General features: G+C 42.2%; 2 protein-coding genes across 5 annotated transcripts; one reads left to right on the top strand and one right to left on the bottom strand.

The window, feature by feature from the left end:
* Nucleotides 1-85: 85 nt before the first annotated feature.
* LOC112250095 (low-density lipoprotein receptor-related protein 11) lies at nucleotides 86-9,123 on the top strand. 2 transcript variants are annotated; one of them, XM_024419957.2, is made up of 7 exons: nucleotides 86-927; nucleotides 1,198-1,355; nucleotides 3,831-3,972; nucleotides 7,180-7,350; nucleotides 7,487-7,546; nucleotides 7,625-7,762; nucleotides 8,158-9,123. In XM_024419957.2, the coding sequence occupies exons 1-7, from the start codon at nucleotides 309-311 to the stop codon at nucleotides 8,310-8,312; spliced, it is 1,443 nt and encodes a 480-aa protein (XP_024275725.1). In that variant the 5' UTR covers nucleotides 86-308; the 3' UTR covers nucleotides 8,313-9,123. The 2 variants fall into 2 exon arrangements, with proteins under 2 accessions (XP_024275725.1, XP_042177556.1); XM_042321622.1 differs by having other exon boundaries at nucleotides 7,177-7,350.
* Nucleotides 9,124-9,420: 297 nt separating this feature from the next.
* Nucleotides 9,421-20,291, bottom strand: pcmt (protein-L-isoaspartate (D-aspartate) O-methyltransferase). 3 transcript variants are annotated; one of them, XR_002953491.2, is made up of 8 exons: nucleotides 20,085-20,291; nucleotides 16,591-16,695; nucleotides 16,451-16,482; nucleotides 16,198-16,302; nucleotides 15,922-16,042; nucleotides 14,936-15,021; nucleotides 11,522-11,755; nucleotides 9,421-10,285 (listed from the first exon to the last, which is right to left on the bottom strand). XR_002953491.2 is itself a non-coding variant. In XM_024419960.2 (8 exons), exons 1-7 carry the CDS (start codon nucleotides 20,137-20,139, stop codon nucleotides 11,576-11,578), a joined length of 684 nt encoding a protein of 227 aa, XP_024275728.1. In that variant the 5' UTR covers nucleotides 20,140-20,291; the 3' UTR covers nucleotides 9,421-10,285; nucleotides 11,530-11,575. The 3 variants fall into 3 exon arrangements, 2 of the variants coding, with proteins under 2 accessions (XP_024275728.1, XP_024275727.1); XM_024419960.2 differs by having other exon boundaries at nucleotides 11,530-11,755; XM_024419959.2 differs by having other exon boundaries at nucleotides 11,586-11,755.
* Between the last annotated feature and the right edge of the window lie 62 nt (nucleotides 20,292-20,353).

Here is a 20,353-nt window from a genome sequence, read left to right as displayed (position 1 = left end):
CTGTCATAGGAAGTTGAATAAACGCAAAACTGACAGGTGTGCAGAGACTGAACACTGTGACGTCAATTCTTTCTTTTGGCCTCCAATCGCTGTGGATGTCCTGCGCTACAGATGTGCGCTCCCTGCGCAGTGTTATCATGATACGGACAAACGGCCTTTAGCACCGCATGTTTTTTAAAGAAGCAAAGGTGCTCACCTGTGATTCGAGATGATTGGATATGAAACAATATGATGCTTTTTCTTTTGCGTTAAATGTTTTTTGTGTTGAAATAAGGGCCTCTCATCCGTCGTGAAAATAGTTCTGGGGGATGCCATTTAACTGCGTAAACATAATGGCTTTGGCTCAGCATCATCGACTCATTACGTGTGTGCTGCTGTTCTGTATAGTGACTAGCATTCAAACCCAGTTCTCTCAAACATTAGACTTGAAACCTAAAATATCGGGGATGGAGGAGCTCTTAGAGGAATTCCGCAAGCAGCTCCAACAGGACCAGAAGTATACCAGGGAGGAGGAAGAGGTAGTTGACGTCTGTCTGGCTGATTTCAACGCCGTAGAGGAGCACATCATCCGAGCGACTGCCTCCATTGAGCAGGGAGCCACCTTCCTCTCGGCTCCTGACCGGGTGTACAGTTGGAAAGACTGTCTCCATGCCTGCTGTGCAGACCCTCACTGCACGGTGGCGGTGGTCCAAGAGGACATGAGGCAATCGGACGACAGCCTCAGCTGCTATTTGTTCAGCTGCACCTATAGAAATAAAAACGTTTGTTCATTCGCAGCACAGGCAGGGTTTAGCACCTACAGTCGGGCTCACAATACAACAGGACACCTCATCTCCTCCAGTGGCAATGGAGATGTGAACAAATTGGTCAATTTGATTAGGAGACCTGAGGAAAACCCTAGAGTTGATGATGGCACTCAAATGCCAGGTGAGGTTCTGCCTGCTGTTAATTATATTGAATATAAATAACAGGTTTTCAATAAGATACAATATAAATGCATGTGTATTGCTTATGACAAAACATTCATAATACATAACTGGTTGCTGGTAATTCTGTTCTCACAACCACTAGCAATTATCAGACTGGTGTTTGGCTTGGGTTAATAATTTGCTATTGCCCCCTGCTTCTAAAATGAGATTTAATCTGAGTGAGTCCAGGTGTGTTTGACAAGATTGGTTCTGACTGGGCTGTTTTCAGACATGGACGAGCCGCCCCGCAGTAATGCCGGCCAGGATGTAGTTATCCAGCTGCCCACTGACTGTGCGGTACTGGATGGCCGGGACAGTGTGGCCGACCATGGGGTCACCCGCTACGAATGGGCCCTGGTGAAGGGTGAACCGGCCATCAACATGAAGGTAAACACTAACACTGAAGAGTGCACTGAAAACAATGAAGCATTTTTTTGGTTAAAAATGTGAGGCAGGTAGCCTAGCAATTTAGAGGCTATCCAGCAGCCGGAGTGTGGCCCGGGTCTGCCCGAAAAAATTGCCGGCAAATGAGCTGGCAACTGGAGGGTTGCTGGTTTCAAATCCTAGATGCCATTGCCTGCCGGTGTGCCCTTGAGCAAGACACTTAACCCCCAACAACAACAGCTCCACAGGCGACCAGTTGCTGGTAACCTCCTCTCCAACCGGTATGCCAGTATGTATGTGTGTCCTGTCTGAAGATGGATGACGAGCAGGAGACCTGTCTGACGATTGTGGCACGTTTTGTGAGCATGGAGATGCCAGACTAGTAAATTGGGCTAACAAACAGAAGTTAGGTTTTGTAGAAATGCCATCAGTGCATGTTCTGCAAACAATACAGTGGATGAATGCACTGCATGAGCGTGGTGAGCAGATAGACGTGGTTATGGACAGCGAGGAAGAAGGAGAAGAGCTGAGTGGAGGGAAGATGTGTGTTGAGGAAGAATGGTGCCAAGTACAACAAACCGTACTCTGCTGTCTCTGATGGCTCCGTAATTGAACCTGACGAAATGAGGATGAATATCTGTGGTGGCAGGTGTGAAGAACTCTGAGTCTGGGACTCGTCTCGATGGTCATGCAAAGGATGATTCTGGCCCAGTAGGAGCGAGATTTTGTGGGAAAGTTGATCCCTTCCCTTTTGGCTGACCCATATGTAGTCTCAGGCTGGGTAGAAAACAAATTGGCTACTGTTAAATCGGTGAAGGTAGCTTGAAGTAGACTTGTGATGATTTAAAGTCTTTCTTCCGCCTAGAGGGAGCGGGCGCTTCGTGTCACACGCCTCGTGACAAGACCTGTGACTTGCTTTGCTCTCCAGAGCAGGGGGCGCCTTTGAACGGAGTGGTTACTGGGGTGGCGTTAAGTGTTAAGGTGGAGTTACTGAAATGGAATATTCCCTGTGTGTGATGCCCGCTGTTTGGTACGACGCAGACCCGGTGGCGAGCGTGGTGGAACTGAGAAGACACTGTCTGCCCTTTTGGGTTTTGAAGCAGAGCCTTTACCTGAGAAAGCCATGTTAGTATATGTCAGTTATCCATTGATAGAATTTATGCCGAACCCACTAATGTATTTCAGACGCCAAGCTTATGGTCATGTTGCAGTGGTGTGTAGGAGGGAGATTCCGAGATGTGAGCAGTATGCAATGGGAGGGTATGGGACAAAGTAATATGTAGTATTGGTGGAAAAAACAGTGTGTGCCAATGTTGCTGGGGATCAGAAATGCCTGGTGTGAGAGAGACAAGTTGACGTTGCCAGTGTCAGAGTAGAACAGAAGGTGTCGCATACTGAGGCAGTGAAGAGAGTAGAGGATGATGGGTAAAGCGTGAGTAGTAGGCCTAAGCCGATACAGAGTGGTATGGCTTCTTAGCATTCATTGCCATGGTTATCAACTGTACTGCAGAAATGGAACGTAAATCACAGAGAATAGATGATGTGGTGGCAGCTGCAAAGACTTGGGTGTACAAGTATTACTGCAGAAGTTACAAGGTGTGTTGAACGAAAGTAGTGGAATGGGTAGTTTTTTTTGTTTATTTTTAAAAAAACGAAATAGTGATATATAGGTGTAAGGGGTTTGTTGGTGCAATTTTTCCCCTTTTCATTTTTGTATCACAAAATGTAACGAGATCGACCACACACTCCCACTCAGTAGATGGCGACATGCACAAACAAATGTGCCAAAGCCATGATACCAAAGAAGATGTGTACTACTGAGGGCTTGGGATAAAGCAGAAGTCACATTTCGGTTGGACCTTGTGTACAATTGACCAATAAAGTGATCTTCATCTTAAAAGATGGGAAAACATAGTTTCGAAGAAAAACATTCTCCTCGGATTTGTAATCTTGAACGTCATAATGTTGCACTGTAGGTAGCTCTGACATGGTAGGTCTGAGAATCACGGCTGTCTCTTTGTTATAAAGTGAGCCATACACTTGAGGTATAGAGTATGGATGCTGTGTTTGCAATAGAAAACCGAGGTGTAGGCTAGGCTATAAAACAGGTCTAATTTAGAACACAAACAGTTAGCAACTAACCTGATGTGTTTAGTTAGTCATGGGTAGTTAGTAGTTAGTCAACATGGATGTTTGCATGGTGCAGCCAGAGATCCATAATACACTGCTGCATATATGCAGATAAGAGGTTATTATATCCCAACCTGACCCAGGGACAAGAGCCCTATTGTGGGCTGAGAAGTGATGTGAGTTTTTAGTTATTGTGGAAAACTCGTCAGAAACATGACTCTCTTAACAAACTTGGCTCCGATAAATGCTTTGTGTCGTTATGACATGGTGTCCATGAAACCAGGCCAATGTTTCCAGTAGACTGTGTCTTTGCTTTCTGTCTAATATTTGATCCCTTTACCTCTGTAGGTGACCCAGCCAGGGTTACTGAAAATCAGTGGTCTACAGGAGGGTTCCTTTACCTTCCAGATGACTGTCACAGACACCGCGGGACAGAAGAGCTCAGACAATGTCACTGTGACAGTGCTGGCTCCAGAACACCAAGCTGAAGGTGACAAACACTTCAATCTCCTCTCTCACTGAAAGATATTACCAGCCAGATGTGCCTCCTCATGTTCATCTATCATTCATTAGTGGATCTCGCCTCATTTCTGGCTAACATCAATAGCAATGTTTTGTTGTTGTGGTAAAATTGATTTGTGCTTTTCTGTTATCCTGTTGCCTGTAATGAGTACAAATGCATTACAGACAATGAACTTTGCACTGCAATTAAATCCTTGCCTCCATGGATTGAATCCATTGGATAATGAAAGCGAGCCTGCTATTTAGTGCTCAAATGAATTGAGCAGTGCTCCCCTAGTCAAATGTCTGGCTGCCTGATAGGGCCATATCCATATGAGCAGGCAGGGAATAATTGTAATCTATTCACTGCATTGAGGAACCATGGATGAGATATGCACATATGGATGAGATAAGAAACTCAGTCTGGCGCTCAACTTACTCTTGAAAGTTGTAATAGTAGACAGCACAAGGTGCAATTTCAAAATAGAGACCTATTTAAACTTGTTAGAAATGTCCATATCAACTAGCCCATGTCAGCTAACATTTTCCAGCTAGTTTTTTTAGCCCATTTTGTTGTAATGTTTGAGTCAACGAAATATCACATGAACACACACAAGACATGACAAAATGTGTAGAATTGCAGGAAATGAACTTTAAAACTTGTCTGGAGCTGTAGATCACTGTCACAAGGCCTATATATAAACCATGAATATCCTCAAAGACAGATGTTACAGTAACGTAATGGGTACAATGTACTATTATTATCCATTTTTTTCTGTCTTATCCCGAATTCCAACAAACATAAGATGGGTGACCTATTGAATACACAGAACAGCACTTAACAAAGCAACCATAGGAAGGCTTTCAAGTATACCTGGAGACTGTCATACCATGACGGGAAGCAGAATTGTCCAGAACGCTCTGACGAGGATTTCTGCCAGAGCTGTGAGTCACTCAGTCTGTCTTCCTCACACGGATAGCCACAGGGAGGCAGGAGCTCCTGGAAATGGTTGACTTCACTGTAAAAATAAAGGTTAACCCTGGGAATTGGCCTACATGGATAGGGCTAAATCGAAATGTTTCTTAAAGAATAAATATGGAAAGCATATGCATAACCATGGTAGCAATAGAAAGGGAATAGTTTGGAGATAATGGGGAAGTTATTAGACCAAAGGTGAGGACACAACACTTCACATGACGCAAGTGTGCATTTTACATTTACTGTACTTTTTTCCCACATTTGTTGATAATAAAATCTTCTGGGTACATTCAGTAAGATGATAAGACAGTTCCTGGAAAATGTGGGATAGGTGCAACATAAGACCAAAAAATGACAAGGGTTTGAGTGAGAGGACAAACTGGTGTCTCTATGTGGCCTCTCAACAGTGTGCACAGTTCCTTAGTCATTTCAATGCATTTTATGACTCAAAGAAGAGTTTTCAACTCTAATGTACTTTTTTTTGAGCTCTCCTAGCTGTGCCGTTGAGGAACTAGAGCAAGCACACTTGTAGTTGCTTCGTTTGGAACACAACCCTGCATCCTCCACCATCACATGATTGTTTACGCAATTCCCCAAAACGTTCCATTATAAATGGCAATCTGGGTCAGGTGGGCATGATTTTAAAGCTTGTTCTATTGTCAACATGACTAGCTAAGTTATACAATACAATCTTACAGTGTTAGGCTTTCACAGGGCAATTCAGAGAAACAGATCATCATTTTGGGGCACATAGAACGCAGTCATGCGTGCATTCAGGTGCGTGCATTCAGGTGCGTGCATTCAGGTGCGTGAATTCAGGTGCGTGCATTCAGGTGCGTGCATTCAGGTGCGTGTTCCATGGCAAATTTTCTTCCCAATAAACAAACAGGCTCATTCTGTTCAGAACAACCCAGTATGACGACATGTCATCTTGTAACTGTACATCAAACATAGTGATCATAAACGTTGACACTGTATATGACATGACTTTTATGATTTGGAGATGTGAAGAGCATATTTGGATTCAAGGGTGGTCTGGCTTGCTTGTATGACATCAAAGCAGTATTTATTATAATCCTCAACATCTCATCTGTCAAAATACATGGAGTCATCTTAATTTACAGCATTTCCCTCAGACCAAAACAAAGTTGCCCTACTACCGGGAGGGATGTGGATAACTTGTAGCGAGAGGTGTTCAAGTTCAGAACATCTGTCACTCAAAACCCACACAGCAGCTGTCAGTCAAAACCCATGTTCCCGTACAGCCACTGCATTCCAATTTAAGCTCTAATTATTGCCTAAATCTGCCATTTTCAACCCGTATATATGGATACCAGTGTAAAGGGCTACATAAATGAAACGTCGATCATATTGTAATATAATAATACAAATAATAAAATAGAGGACTGTAGGTTTCCTGTATGGACTTGCGTGTACTAGGTTGGATTGTAGTTTTCAACTGGATCGTACTAAGATGGAGTGTAGTTTGAGACTTGAGTCAAGGTGCTGTCATTGTGTAGCTATTATCTAGCTAGCTATTGTGTAGTTACTACCTAGCTAGCTATAACCCAGTAGGCAATTCCATGCACATCAAAACACCATATAAACAGATTTAAACACAAACCTGTAATGGTTAACATGAACTACATCTGTGAAGGAATTAAATCCATTTGGCATGTCTGCACATCATTCTCGTTGGCCAGAGTTTTGTCTGTGCTAGCAGAGAGCGGAAGGCATTTGTGTGATAGTAAGTGCAGAGAGAGGCAGATTCTCCCCTGCAGGCAGCCATTGAGCCTCCCCCCACCACCAAACACACAAAGCTGATCTGGAAACTTTGGGGCAAAGCAGAATGCAGGCCACAGGGGCACTGTGAGACATGAAGGGCTGGGACAGGAGTGAGCCTGACAGGGGTCCTTCATTCCCATGTACCCCCTGAGCGGTGGAGCAAAGCACTCCTCTGTCCTCTGATCCCTGGGTTAGGCTAGCCTGAGACAGATGAGGCAAGGTACTTCTCATTTTACCTTATCACAGACTTTTCAGAGACCACCTGCCAAAATCTCTCCCTCCCTCTCTCTATTTTCCACCTGACCAAATCTCTCCCTCTCTCTATGTTCTACCTAACCAAATCTCTCCCTCTCTCTATGTTTCACCTGACCAAATCTCTCCCTCTCTCTATGTTCCACCAGACCAAATCTCTCCCTCTCTCTGTCCCAGCAGAGCCCTGTGCAGCGCCCCCTGCTGTGGGGCCATGTAAAGGCATCTTCCCACGCTGGTTCTATGACCCTGTGGCTGAAGAGTGCAAGCACTTCATCTACAGAGGCTGCAAGGGCAACCACAACAACTTCCTGCAGGTGGCAGACTGCATCAATGAATGTATAAAAATAACAGGTGGGATTTTGCTAGTAGAATATATTTTTGAAGAATTATCTGGATTCTGATGTGCATCATCATTACATATTGTATGAGGTGTATAAAATATAGGAATAGAATTATGCAAATGAATAATGGAAACAAAATTATTCAGGTCACGCTAACAAGCAAACGACATTGGCACCTCCCCCCACCACCAAACACACAGAGACAGGTACATTTAATTATCTTGTGATAATTACTCCTGAACATGATCATTCATGACCTTAATACAATCTCTCACCTGTTTCAGTCTTACCCAGTACATTTCCTGCAGAGGCCCCTAAAGTGACCATGAAGTGGCCAGAGATCAAACCACTACCAGAGCGTGACATGTTCCCAATATCCAAACCACATTCAGTAATGGGAGGACACCCAGGGCCTGAGTCAGGTCTGTTCAGCACCTGCTGCTTATCTGTTGATCTTTATTACAAAGGCTGTTTTGAATTCAAATAACATTTTACCTACACACTGAAGAAGGCTGTAAAACCGAAATGTCTGAATGCTATCCCTGATGCAGTGAAAATAATTAAAACATTGAATAACGAAGGAACCTTTATGCAACATCTTCTTGAGTCCGAACCCATTACATCCCTTTGTTTGTCTGAATTGGCGGGTTTTACGCACCAGCCAAGCTTCTGGGAGAGCGCCATGGTTCTCTTCTGATCTGTTCTTCATCCTTATCAACTTATTATAACTCTGTAATATTATGTTATACATGCAGAAATACAGATCGTATATGACAGTGTCTGTGACTTGCCTTTCTCTCTCTCTTCTCCCATGCAGGTGCTATACTGCCATTGGCTCTAGGCCTGATTATCACGGCTTTGCTGCTGCTCATGATTGGCTGTCGCCTGCGGTTGGTCCGCCACAAGCTGAAGAAGGCCCGACCCCTCACCACTGAGGAGTCTGATTACCTCATCAACGGCATGTACCTGTAGCAGCATAGACAGGGATGAACGCTCCACAGAACTAGAATGAGAGGTTCCAAGTCCCTTCAATTCATTCTATTTATAGGGGAAACCCCAACACTGTCAGTCAACTGTTGGCCAGGTGGAGTCTTCATGATTACCGAACAAACTTTCTACATCACGACTGTGTACGACTTCTTCAGGTGCACTCGATTTAGATAACTCCACGTGCGAGGTAGGCGGCGATCACTCTTTGGAATGGTCCCAAAAGTGCAAACTCTACCCACAGCACTCCAGGTGAGCTAAATCAAACACAGCTTTTAACAGGAAATACATGTTTTTGCCACTTGTGTACACTCACTTAGTGTACAAACTGATGCTTGTCTGCACTTAGGTTTGGAAAGAGATGCTTTCCTTTTTCTTTCACCCTTAGATGTTATTTTAATATTACAACAAAATGTCAAAGTCATGGATGTATATTTTCATGGAGATATATGGTACTTTATCCATTATGTAATACACTTGCCACTGTTGTGCTATGATGCTGTATATCTATTAGGCTTAGCGTAGAATTTAACTTTTTACCAGACTACTTTGAAATATGGGGATAGCGAGATATGTAATTTATTGTAAATTCCAATCATTACTGAAAATTATTATTTTGTTATAAAACCAAGTAATTCCAGAAAAGCCCATATCAAGCCATAAAGCATTCTAGGATGTGTCTGATATGGTATGTTGCTTTTCTTTATCATCTATGTAGTTTCAATGTTGATGTGTAGATGTATCTCTAAAGTCTGTATGCAGTTTGTGTGAGACAGTAAAGTTAACTCTTGATCAATATGTCTTTTGTGATTCTGTGCCAAAGGCTTAGGAATATTTTAAATTGGTAAGAGATGCAATCTGAATATACATTGTGGATTCTTCCATCTCTGTTCAGCTATTGTATTCCACCTTTTGCCACTCCTGTCATTTGCCAAAGATGTGTCAAGAAGTGGAATGTTAGCTAAAAAGTCTGGTACAGACTAAATTCTTCCTGCTCTACCACATATTTTTTAGAGTGGCTAGGAAATGGCAGTATAGAAGCCGTCTTCAACAGCATAGACAGCTTGTAGCAATAAACACTCCATAGCACAAAAACATAAGCATATTTTTATTTTCATTTTTGCCATTCCAGAAATTGTGAAAGCCATAGCTCATCCAATATTCAATTTTTTTAAAGACATTCAATCACTTTGCATTAAAATGTATTTTGGCAACGCACCGGCTACCTTGTTTCACACTCACACACATATATATATATAATATAATATATGTATGGCTCTGCTTTGTTTAGTGTCGGTAATCAGTAAAGCTTGCAGTCTTGTCATGGTACCTGTAACCTTCTCACTCATCACTATTCACAATTTGTTCAAGATCACCCATAACATCCACATGAATGTAGAATTGTTAAGAAACATCTTCTATTCTTACTTACAATAAGTGACTCATAAATAACCCAATACATCATTGCCCATTCACTTCCTATTAGGCGACGACACTGATATATGTTAGCAGAGCAGCAGTACAGATATCTAGTCAGATCTTCAGATGCACTCTACAGTAAGTGGCTGAATAATCTCTTCATCTCAGGCTTTCCTCATCAGAACAGTCTTTACACTCAGCTTTGTTTGGAGCTGAAATGCATTATTGTGAAATGGTTGATTTGCAAATCAAGATGTAACCACAAACTCAATCTTGCAGCAAATCAAAAGGAAAATTCACAACCAAAAAAATGCAGGCCAATATATATATTTTAAACAATCTCCAGCAGTCGTTATTCCGACCTCAGGGGTTATTCCTCAGCATGATACTCTAGGTAGAGTTAAAGGAGAAAAAACAAAATCACCATGGTTTGTTGTTTTCAAAGAAATCCAATGGCTGTTGTTGGAACCCAAAGTAGTCTCCTCCAGGTTCACATTGAAATGTGGAATATGGACAGTCTGTCGCCTCAAAGTTCATCCCTGTGAGAAAGAGGCAAAACATTAAGAGATGGAGAAAGAGGAAATACACTATGTCAAATCATATCCTCCACCTCTTGTCATGCAACCGTAGGTTAGTTAGACACTTCCATGCACAAACTGTTATAGAATGCCCCACACCATGTGCAAAATCCAAATGTCCCTATGGTTATTTGATTTCTCCATCTCTTCAGATTTAACCAATGAAGAACTAGTATATTATGCAGTAGGGTAGAGTGGGGTAAGTTGAATCATTTTTTACATTCAGCATCACTCTGTCAAGGGGAATATAGTATTCTTTCTAACAAAGATATATATATCTACATATATTTCAGGATGACATTTCCCTGGAAACAATCAGTATTTATGTAAACGAAACAGTTCTGAAACATTGCTTGTTCCTTTAGCACAACTTACCATAGGTATGGGGTTAATTCTGTACTGGATAAAATATTACCACTACCTTTACAAAAAAAAACCTGTCTATTTCCCAAACACAATTCAACGCAATTGCTTTTTTGTCTTTTAATAATTTTAAGCATATTTTAACACAGGCTTATATTCTACCTCATATCTTAGTGATAATGCCTTGCATTAAACCTGGGAAGTAAACACTTCAATCTGCTCAACTTTCCCCAAGGAAAACATTTTGACTATATTAGCCCACACAGCTACAAGGATTGACTTCCATGCTGTTTAGATTCTCATATTGTAGCTTATAAAAAGACCCCGGCTGATGTATAGATTTTTTAAATTATCTACACAAGCATCATGACACCCCTAAGGCATTAGACTTTTTTTGGGACCTAACATGCTTTCCACTTTTCCCATGTGGTTTCTTCCTTCAGACTCCATGAAATTATGACCTGTCCTAAATATTTGGAAACAAGGGTGACTCAACTTACCCCACTCTTCCCTATAATGAGGCTAAATGTCACTTCCCCTCAAGAACAAGGATGATACAATTGACATGCTCTCAAGCAAGAAGTATCATAGCCAAATACCAACCATCAAACAGTATTTACATGAGATTTCAACTCAGAATCCATTGATATAATTCCAAAGTATCCACACATGGTTTGTTTCACACCACACGTGCTTAGCTGAACAGCTTTAATAACATACTGGTTTATTGGATTAAAACAAAACAAAAATGTGCAGCCAGTTGCCATAATATGGAAGAATCAAATAATGATGACAAGCAGGAAACTCAGCCCCATGATCTACTCCAGGCCACACCATTTCACCGTTGCCCACTGTGTGAAGGAGAGAGGGGGGAGAGAGAGTAGGAAGTCACTTCCACCTGGACCACTGCTTCTCTTTGTCTGTTAAAGGCACGTAAATCACCCCCATCAGGGGCTTCATCTTGGTGCTGCCGTCCTCCAACTTGTCGTACTGCTCCAGCATCTGGTTCCCTCCAGCCGGCCCCACGGGCAGAATCAGCCTGCCGCCTGGCTTCAGCTGGTCCAGGAGCTGGGAGAGGAGATTTAAGGACACTCACTGGGTCAGAATAAGATACCCTCCAAGGCAAAACATTTCAAATTTCCCACCCCATCAGACTAGTCTTCTCAGACATGCTGTTCACATTAAAGGGCGGCTGAAATGACTGATTTAGCCCCGATTTCAATCCTGACTTACTGAGAACGAGATTTACAGTTGAAGTCGGAAGTTAACATACACCTTAGCCAAATACATTGAAATGCAGTTTCGCAATTCCTGACATTTAATCCTAGTAAAAATTCCCTGTTTTAGGTCAGTTAGGATTACCACTTTATTTTAAGAACGTTGAAATGTCAGAATATTAGTTGAGAGAATTATTTATTTCAGCTTTTATTTCCTTCATCACATTCCCAGTGGGTCAGAAGATTACATACAATTACTATTTGGTAGCATTGCCTTTAAATTGTTTAACTTGCGTGAAACGTTTCGGTTGGCCTTCCACAATAAGTTGGGTGGATTTTGGCCCATTCCTCCTCACAGACCAGATGTAACAGAGTCAGGTTTGTAGGCCTCCTTGCTCACAGACGCTTTTTCAGTTCTGCCCACAAATGTTTGTTTATATATATATATATATATATATATATCCTTAGTCCGTTTTGCCACAACTTTGGAAGTATGCTTGGGGTCATTGTCCATTTGGAAGATCCATTTGCGACCAAGCTTTAACTTCCTGACTGATGTCTTGAGATATTGCTTCAATATATCCACATCATTTTCCAACCTCATGATGGCATCTATTTTGTGAAGTGCACCAGTCCCTCCTGCAGCAAAGCACCCCCACAACATGATGCTGCCACCCCTGTGCTTCACGGTTAGGATGGTGTTCTTCGGCTTGCAAGCCTCCCCCTTTTTCCTCCAAACATAATGATGGTCATTATTGCCAAACAGTTCTATTTTTGTTTCATCAGACCAGAGGACATTTCTCCAAAAAGTACCATCTTTGTCCCCATGTGCAGTTGCAAACCATAGTCTGGCTTTTTTTAAATGGCGGTTTTGGAGCAGTGGCTTCTTCCTTGCTGAGCGGCCTTTCAGGTTATGTCAATATAGGACTCGTTTTTCTGTGAATATAGATACTTTTGTACCGGTTTCCTCCAGCATCTTCAAAAAGGTCCTTTGCTGTTGTTCTGGGATTAATTTGCACTTTTCGCAACAAAGTACATTCATCTCTAGGAGACAGAATGCGTCTCCTTCCTGAGCGGTATGATGGCTGCGTGGTCCCATGGTGTTTAAACTTGCATACTATTGTTTGTACAGATGAACATGCCTTCAGGCGATTGGAAATTGCTCCCAAGGATGAACCAGACTTGTGGAGGTCTACAATTTTTTTTCTGATGTCTTGCCTGATTTCTTTTGATTTTCCCATGATGTCAAGCAAAGAGGCACTGAGTTTGAGGGTAGGCCTTGAAATACATCCACAGGTACACCTCCAATTGACTCAAATTATGTCAATTAGCCTATCAGAAGCCATGACGTTATTTTCTGGAATTTTCCAAGCTGTTTAAAGGCACAGTCAACTTAGTGTATGTAAACTTCTCACCCACTGGAATTGTGATACAGTGAATTATAAGTAAAATAATCTGTCTGTAAACAATTGTTGAAAAAAAAAAAAATGTCACTGTGATAGACTGTATCCAGTTTGCTGAGTAGAGTGTTGGAAGCTATTTTGTAGATGACGTCGCCGAAGTCGAGGATCGGTAGAATAGTCAGTTTTACTAGGGTAAGTTTGGCGGCGTGAGTGAAGGAGGCTTTGTTGCGAAATAGAAAGCTGATTCTAGATTTGATTTTTGATTAGAGATGTTTAATATGAGTCTGGAAAGAGAGTTGACAGTCTAGCCAGACACCTAGGGATTTATAGTTGTCCACATATTCTAGATCGGAACCGTTCAGGGTGGTGATGTTAGTCGGGCGGGCGGGTGCGGGCAACGAACGGTTGAAAAGCATGCATTTGGTTTTACTAGCATTTAAGAGCAGTTGGAGGCCACGGAAGGAGTGTTGTATGGCATTGAAGCTCGTTTGGAGGTTAGTTAGCACAGTGTCCAAGGAAGGGCCAGAAGAATACTGAATGGTGTCGTCTGCGTAGAGGTGGATCAGGGAAAGGTAATAAGGTGGATCATACCCTTATCATCTCGCAAATATCAGTTTTAGACGAGACTGACTTTATGACAAAACTGATCCTACCGTAAAACGTCAATTAATAGGCCGAGCGTTTAATTGCTTAAATCACTGAACAGGCGCATATTATAGAAAGGCTTCTATTTGACCCAGGCATCTATTTCCTTAATGTCCAGAGCTTTTGCTTATTTGCACAGTTAATTGTTTCCTTCCAGCATTGGAATCCATTTCTTCATTTCCTGCACTAATGTGTTATCATTTACACACCGTGTCATGTTTCTTTTGGGTTAGTATGCCTCCATAAAATTGCCTTTTCAGTAGTTCTTATTTTCACCACTAGAGGGTAATCTGCCAATTTCTAGGGTTCTGTACTCTCAAAATTTGACTGTTTTTGTGCGTGCCAGTTAGATAGCAGTTCTCAGCCAATGGCAAGCAGTTTCATACTGGCTATAAAAAGGGATGATAGCCATATTTTTTTAATTTAATGCAACAAATCAAACATTAAACCTCGTAAACAATTCATGGTAATCTTGTAAACAATTGATTTAGACCAGGCGTTGATTTGAAAGAGGCATTTATTTTCTGTAATGCGTCCTGTTGCCCGGCTATTAAAAAGGGACAGGCAGCTATTTGAGACTGCATTTAATTGAAGTTATGGTATTTACACATTGTAGTAAATTTTGACAGAAGTGTTTTTCCGACTCATATCAATACCACCGTTTTGAAACAGAAAAGTTGGTTTTCCACTCAGTCGCTCTTTAACATGCAATGTCTAGCCTGAGTAGCTACAACTGAATAGACCAGGGGACTGTTTGACAAAATAGCACAGTATAGAGCACACCAACATTCCCTGAGACCGACCGACCAAAGCCCACAATCACAAATTGACATGTTTCATCTAACAGAGTTAGTCAGTGCTGTTGTTGATCTCTACTCTGAACACAGCATTCCTAAGGATGGTGGATTTAGGTGATGTGGCTTCTATTAGCCGGGACCCCTTTGATTCCTTCAATTGTGTTTTTCTGTGGTTTGGGAACTTACTGCTTGTGGCACGTTGGGTGCTGCCGCGCCCACGTGGATGGCATCATAAGGCGCCTCCTCTGGATGGCCCATCCGCCCGTCTCCCACTGGAACACAACAAACAGTCACCAGCTGTCACTCACATGCTGCCAGCCACCCCGCAGTGCCAACATTATAGCTGCCAATCAGGCCGCACACTGAGAAGCAGAATGCCAGTTCACACAGCAGAGCTGTGAGATGACGGCTCGGCCTCATCTCTGGCCTATGAGGCTAATGCTGGTTGACTGCAGGGCCCGCTCATTGACTGCAGGGCACGCTGGTTGACTGCAGGGCAGGCGAAAGCAGACACTCTCCTTTCAATAATTCAGCAGGGTGCTGGACCCACATCAATTAAGCTGCTTTGTGTTGCTCTCCCAAGGAATGACCAATATTCATTAGACTCCTTTGAAACATTCCTTATTTTACAGTCAGTGCATCGCCAACCCTGTTTTAAGCTTATACAGTGTCTAGTGGAAGTCTACATTTTAAAGTAGATTTAAGTCAGAGAAGGTTTGAATAATGCTGTCCATCAATGATTCAACCAAATTTACTGATGTTTTTGACAAAAACAATGGATATATGTTGCCCTAAGAGTTGTGCAAGGTTGGTAGAATCTTATTCTAAATTATTAACAGTTCTAATGGCTGCCAATGGTTCTTCCACCAAGTGTTAACTATAGGGTGTGGAAACATATGCAATCAATACATCTTCATTTTGTATTAACTTGGAACCTTTTTCACTTTGAAAAAATGTGGAGTAGGTTATGTAGATCAGAAGGACAAATATCAAATAGAATCCCTTTTTAGAATAAGGCAGCAAAATGTGAAGACTATACAAAGGGGTGTGTAGGCTTTCACTAGAGATTATTTTATATTTAACTGACACATTTGTACAATACATTTTAATAACCCAACAATACAAGTCACCAAATTAGAGAGAAAAATTCCCATCTTGCTTTTGGGACTTACCTATTAGTTTGACTCGACCAGATGTTATCAAGCTGGGGTCATCTTTCTTTACATTGTTAATAGAATCATCTACCAGTTCCTTGATGTGGTCAATTCCTATCACCTTCCCTTTGGGACCTACCTGTTAAATACAATAAATTAGGAAGGTCTGTGCCATCGAACATTACACAGAACCCAAAATATCCCCAAAACCTGAAATGGACAATTTACCAACTCTCCCACCAGAATACATTACCTAATATGTTATGCGTTTACCCATCATCATGTGTAGCTCACCATTCGTGCAAAGCATGCAGATAGGATTCCACTGCCAGACCCAACATCCAGAGCTTTGGCCCCATCATACAGCTGATCATGCAGTAGCTCCAACGCATAGGCGTGCTGGGGGAGAGATCAACATACAACTGCATCACCACTGTACTTGTAAACCTCTGGGTATTGCTCAGTTGGTATAAATGATAAGAGCAGGACGATCAATGTTTGAAACGCAACAATTTAAACAAATATTAAAAGTAAAAGCAAGACCTACCATGTGTGGCGCACTGATGGTTGCTTGATAGCCTTTGGGTGCAAAGTGAGGGATAGTTAGTTTCTAACATTCATCAATGGCTGGGTTATTGAATTTGCACTACACTACTTTATTGTACTACAAGAAATAAGCACACACACCTATTGACTGTGGGGAGTCCATGTAGGGGTTGCTTCTGGAGAAATGGCCTCGGTCTGTGGCCAACATGACTTCATAGACCTTGTCTGACTTGATGATCCCATTTTCTGAGGACACAGGAAAAGTTGTGATTCTCCACAGTGAACAATGGAGAGTCACAGACTCAAACACTGCAGTGCCTTCAGAGTAGACTAATCCCCCCACAGGAGGCTCCACTGAAAACTGGTGCCAACACTAGGAAGTGCCCGCGACAGCCGGTGCTGCTGCTCTCATTAATACTCCCCCAGACCCCGGGCCCCAACCTTACCACTATGTTGCTCAGTGGTCATAAGGATACATTACACCTGCATTCCCAACAGTTTTAGATGAACAAGTAAAAATTCTGTCCCCTTAACTTTTTGCACATTTTGTTATGTTACAACCTTATTCTAAAAATGGATTACGTTCATTTTCCCCCTCATCAATCTACACACATAATGATAAAGCAAAAACTGGTTTGTAGAAATGGCAAATGTGTAAAAAAAACAGAAATACCTTATTTACATAACTATTGAGACCCTTTGCTATGAAACTCAAAATTGAGCTCAGGTGCATCCTGTTTCCATTAATCATCCTTGAGATGTTTCTACAACTTAATTGGAGTCCACCTGTAGTAAATTCAATTGATTGGACATGATTTGGAAATGCACACAACTGTGTATATAAGGTCCCACAGTTGACAGCGCATGTCAGACAAAAACCAAGCCTTGAGGTCAAAGGAATTGTCCGTAGGATTGTGTTAAGGCACAGATCTTGGGAAAGGTACCAAAACATTTCTGCAGCATTGAAGGTCCCCAGGAACACAGTGGCCCCCATCATTCTTAAATGGAAGAAGTCTGGAACCAACAAGACTCTTCCTAGAGCTGGCTGACCCGGCCAAACTAGGCAATCCGGGGAGAAGGGCCTTGGTCAGGGAAGTGGCCAAGAACCCGATGGTCACTGACAGAGCTCCTTTGTGGAGATAGGAGAAACTCTGCAGCACTCCACCAATCAGGCCTTTATGGTAGAGTGGCCAGACGGAAGCCACTCCTCAGTAAAAAGCACATGACAGCCCGCTTGGAGTTTGCCAAAAGGTGCCTTGACCATGAAAAACAAGATTCTCTGATCTGATGAAACCAAGATTGTAGTCTTTGGCCTAAATGCCAAGCGTCACATCTGGAGGAAACCTGGCACCATCCCTATGGTGACGCATGGTGGTGTCAACATCATGCTGTGGGTATGTTTTTCAAAGGCAGGGACTGGGACACTAGTCAGGATCGAGGGAAAGATGAACAAAGCAAAGTACTGAGCAATCCTTGATGAAAACCTGCTTCAGCACGCTCAGGACATCAGACTGGGGCGAAGGCTCACCTTCCAACAGGACAACGACCCTGAGCACATAGCCAAGACAGCAAGTCTCCGAATGTCCTTGAGTGGCCCAGCCAGAGCCCGGACTTGAACCCGATAAAACATCTTTGGAGAGACATTAAAATAGCATTGTGCAGCGACGCTCTCCATCCAGCCTGACCGAGCCTGAGAGGACCTGCAGAGAAAAATGGGAGAAACTCCCCAAATACAGGTGTTCCGAGCTTGAAGCATCATACCCAAGAAGACTCGAGGCTGTAATGACTGCCAAAGGTGCTTCAACAAAGTACTGAGTAAAGGGTCTTGAATAATTATGAAATGTGATCAGTTTTATAAATTTACAAAAATGTCTAACCCTGTTTTTTGCTTTGTCATTATGGGGTATTGTGTGTCGATTGAGAGGGAAAAACAATCATTTTTAGAATAAGGCTGTAACGTAACAAAATGTGGAAAAGGTGAAGGGGTCTGAATACTTTCCGAATGCACTGTATATGCACACAATCGGCTAGGTAGGTTAATGTTATGTTTTTTTATTCACTTGAAAGACCAACTCTTACAAAAACGTCATGTTCTGAACCCACGGTGTGTGAAAATCATCGTTTAGCTCAGAGAAACCCTGGAGGATACAAAGAACACTAAAGTCAGGAATTAGCATGCATCGTGAGATTGACCCGTTTAAATCCGGCTTAGGCTAACTTAAGGTTTGCAGCTGGTGAGTAGACCTAAATGGGTCAGCATGCACATAACAGGGGAGGATGGGTGTTGCTAAAAATTTACCCAGAACTCAGCTTTTGGGAATGAAATATTCCACCACTTCAGCATCACATTTTACCCCATGTTTAAGTATCCCTGGATGCAGTGTTGTGCATGTTATGTTCTCAACATGAAATTTGTCCCCTTTTATGTCTACACAATATCACAAATGTAAACAAAGAACAATAAGGTGCATGTTCACCCAAAGGGATTTTGGCAAAACGCTCAGACCAGCCCTAGTACCAAAGTGTCTGCTGCAGTGCTTTGCTGGACACTGACTGTGTAAATATAGCCAACTAGATATGCTTGCCAAATCATGTTGGACACTAATATAGGCAAGCCAACCAGCTGCTCTCTGCACCAAGTCTTCAAGAGATCTTTCTCGTTTTTTAACTAAAAGATCTTCCTAGTAAAATGGGTGAATTTGAGCAATAAGTTCTTATCTATTAGATTTTAATCTAAATCAGCTAATCCACTTCCTTACTGTATGGCACACACACACACAAGAAAACAGACAGACATTCGAAAAACAAATGTTAGCTCGCTCACAGCAAGACTAACTACCACAGTGGTGTGTCAGGTGTGACTACAAATTGAATGAAATATTGCACAACTACCTAGGAGTGCTGAGTGTGACCAGTAGTAGTAATCTGTTGTAGAAACAACAGGGTGTGATCATGCCTCTCTCCCAAGGAATGGCATATCCTAGCTTGTTCGCAAACTACTACACTACTGTCCATCTTCGCTGCTGTTTTAAAAACATAGACATATATACAGTCGAACTTCCCATGCATGTAGTTAGTAGGCTAGTTCACTAATAAACGGTTTCAGGACTCACATTTCTCCACATATGCCATACATATCCCATAAACTGGCTAGCTAGCAAATTAGCTGTTTCTTTTTTGGTTCTGCAACACTGCTGTTGTAGGTAGGTAACTAGCGTTAGCTACTACCAAGCCAAAAGAGTTTGGGGAAAACAATAATGTACATTATTGCATTGGTGGCATATAAAATATCGGAAGCTCTATAAATACGACTGCCTTGAATTAAATGAAGCCACTAGCTAATGTTAGCACAGTTTACTAGTTAATAATTGCGTGTTAACAGGTGCAGATTTGCTAACACCCGCCTCATATTACTGTAGCGTGACTACAGAGGAACACATTGGCTGGGGTAACTAATGGAAACAGTGTGGTGTCCCAACGGCTAGCTAACGCGGTAAAAACTTTAGTAGCCTCCCATTTCTAGCCTAGCCCGACCGTTGCCACCATGCTTTGGAGAAAGCAGCAATTCTTCTTTCCCCATTAGATCTCTAAACCAAAATGCTTAATTATCCACTTTATATAATGAGTAAACTTACTGCGAAGGTTGTTTACAAGCTCTGCGTGGCTGGCTCCTCCTGATTTCCAGGCCATTGTTACACACACTGCGGAGCAGGTAGAGAGCCTCTGTCAGTGCCGCGCCTGCGCCAACTCCTTTGCCTACGAAACTGACAACCTCCTAAAAAGATAGAGGGGAAACGTCACGCGACATAATTCGCAGTTTGCAGCTTTTTCCACACGGTTAGTCCCCGAATAAATTGTGTTGACATATTAGTTAAAAAATACGATATTTAATATTTAATTTGTT

Source organism: Oncorhynchus tshawytscha, linkage group LG05, assembly GCF_018296145.1.
Source record: "Oncorhynchus tshawytscha isolate Ot180627B linkage group LG05, Otsh_v2.0, whole genome shotgun sequence".
Classification (NCBI taxonomy): Eukaryota; Metazoa; Chordata; class Actinopteri; order Salmoniformes; family Salmonidae; genus Oncorhynchus; species Oncorhynchus tshawytscha.
Note: the sequence above shows the minus strand (reverse complement) of the source record. Positions and strands in the feature narration are given on the sequence as shown.

What these genes read in the sequence shown, in the direction of transcription:
- LOC112250095 (XM_042321622.1), top strand. Translation starts at nt 309, where the DNA reads ATGCCATTTAACTGCGTAAACATAATGGCTTTGGCTCAGCATCATCGA. An exon ending in TCCAGAACACCAAGCTGAAG is followed by an intron (nt 3,973 to 7,176) that starts GTGACAAACACT and finishes TCTCTGTCCCAG; the next exon opens with CAGAGCCCTGTGCAGCGCCC. An exon ending in TGAATGTATAAAAATAACAG is followed by an intron (nt 7,351 to 7,486) that starts GTGGGATTTTGC and finishes AAAATTATTCAG; the next exon opens with GTCACGCTAACAAGCAAACG.
- pcmt (XM_024419959.2), bottom strand. Translation starts at nt 20,139, where the DNA reads ATGGCCTGGAAATCAGGAGGAGCCAGCCACGCAGAGCTTGTAAACAAC. An exon ending in TGGTCGAGTCAAACTAATAG is followed by an intron (nt 15,022 to 15,921) that starts GTAAGTCCCAAA and finishes GTTGTGTTCCAG; the next exon opens with TGGGAGACGGGCGGATGGGC. An exon ending in CACCCAACGTGCCACAAGCA is followed by an intron (nt 11,756 to 14,935) that starts GTAAGTTCCCAA and finishes CTCCTCTCCCAG; the next exon opens with CTCCTGGACCAGCTGAAGCC.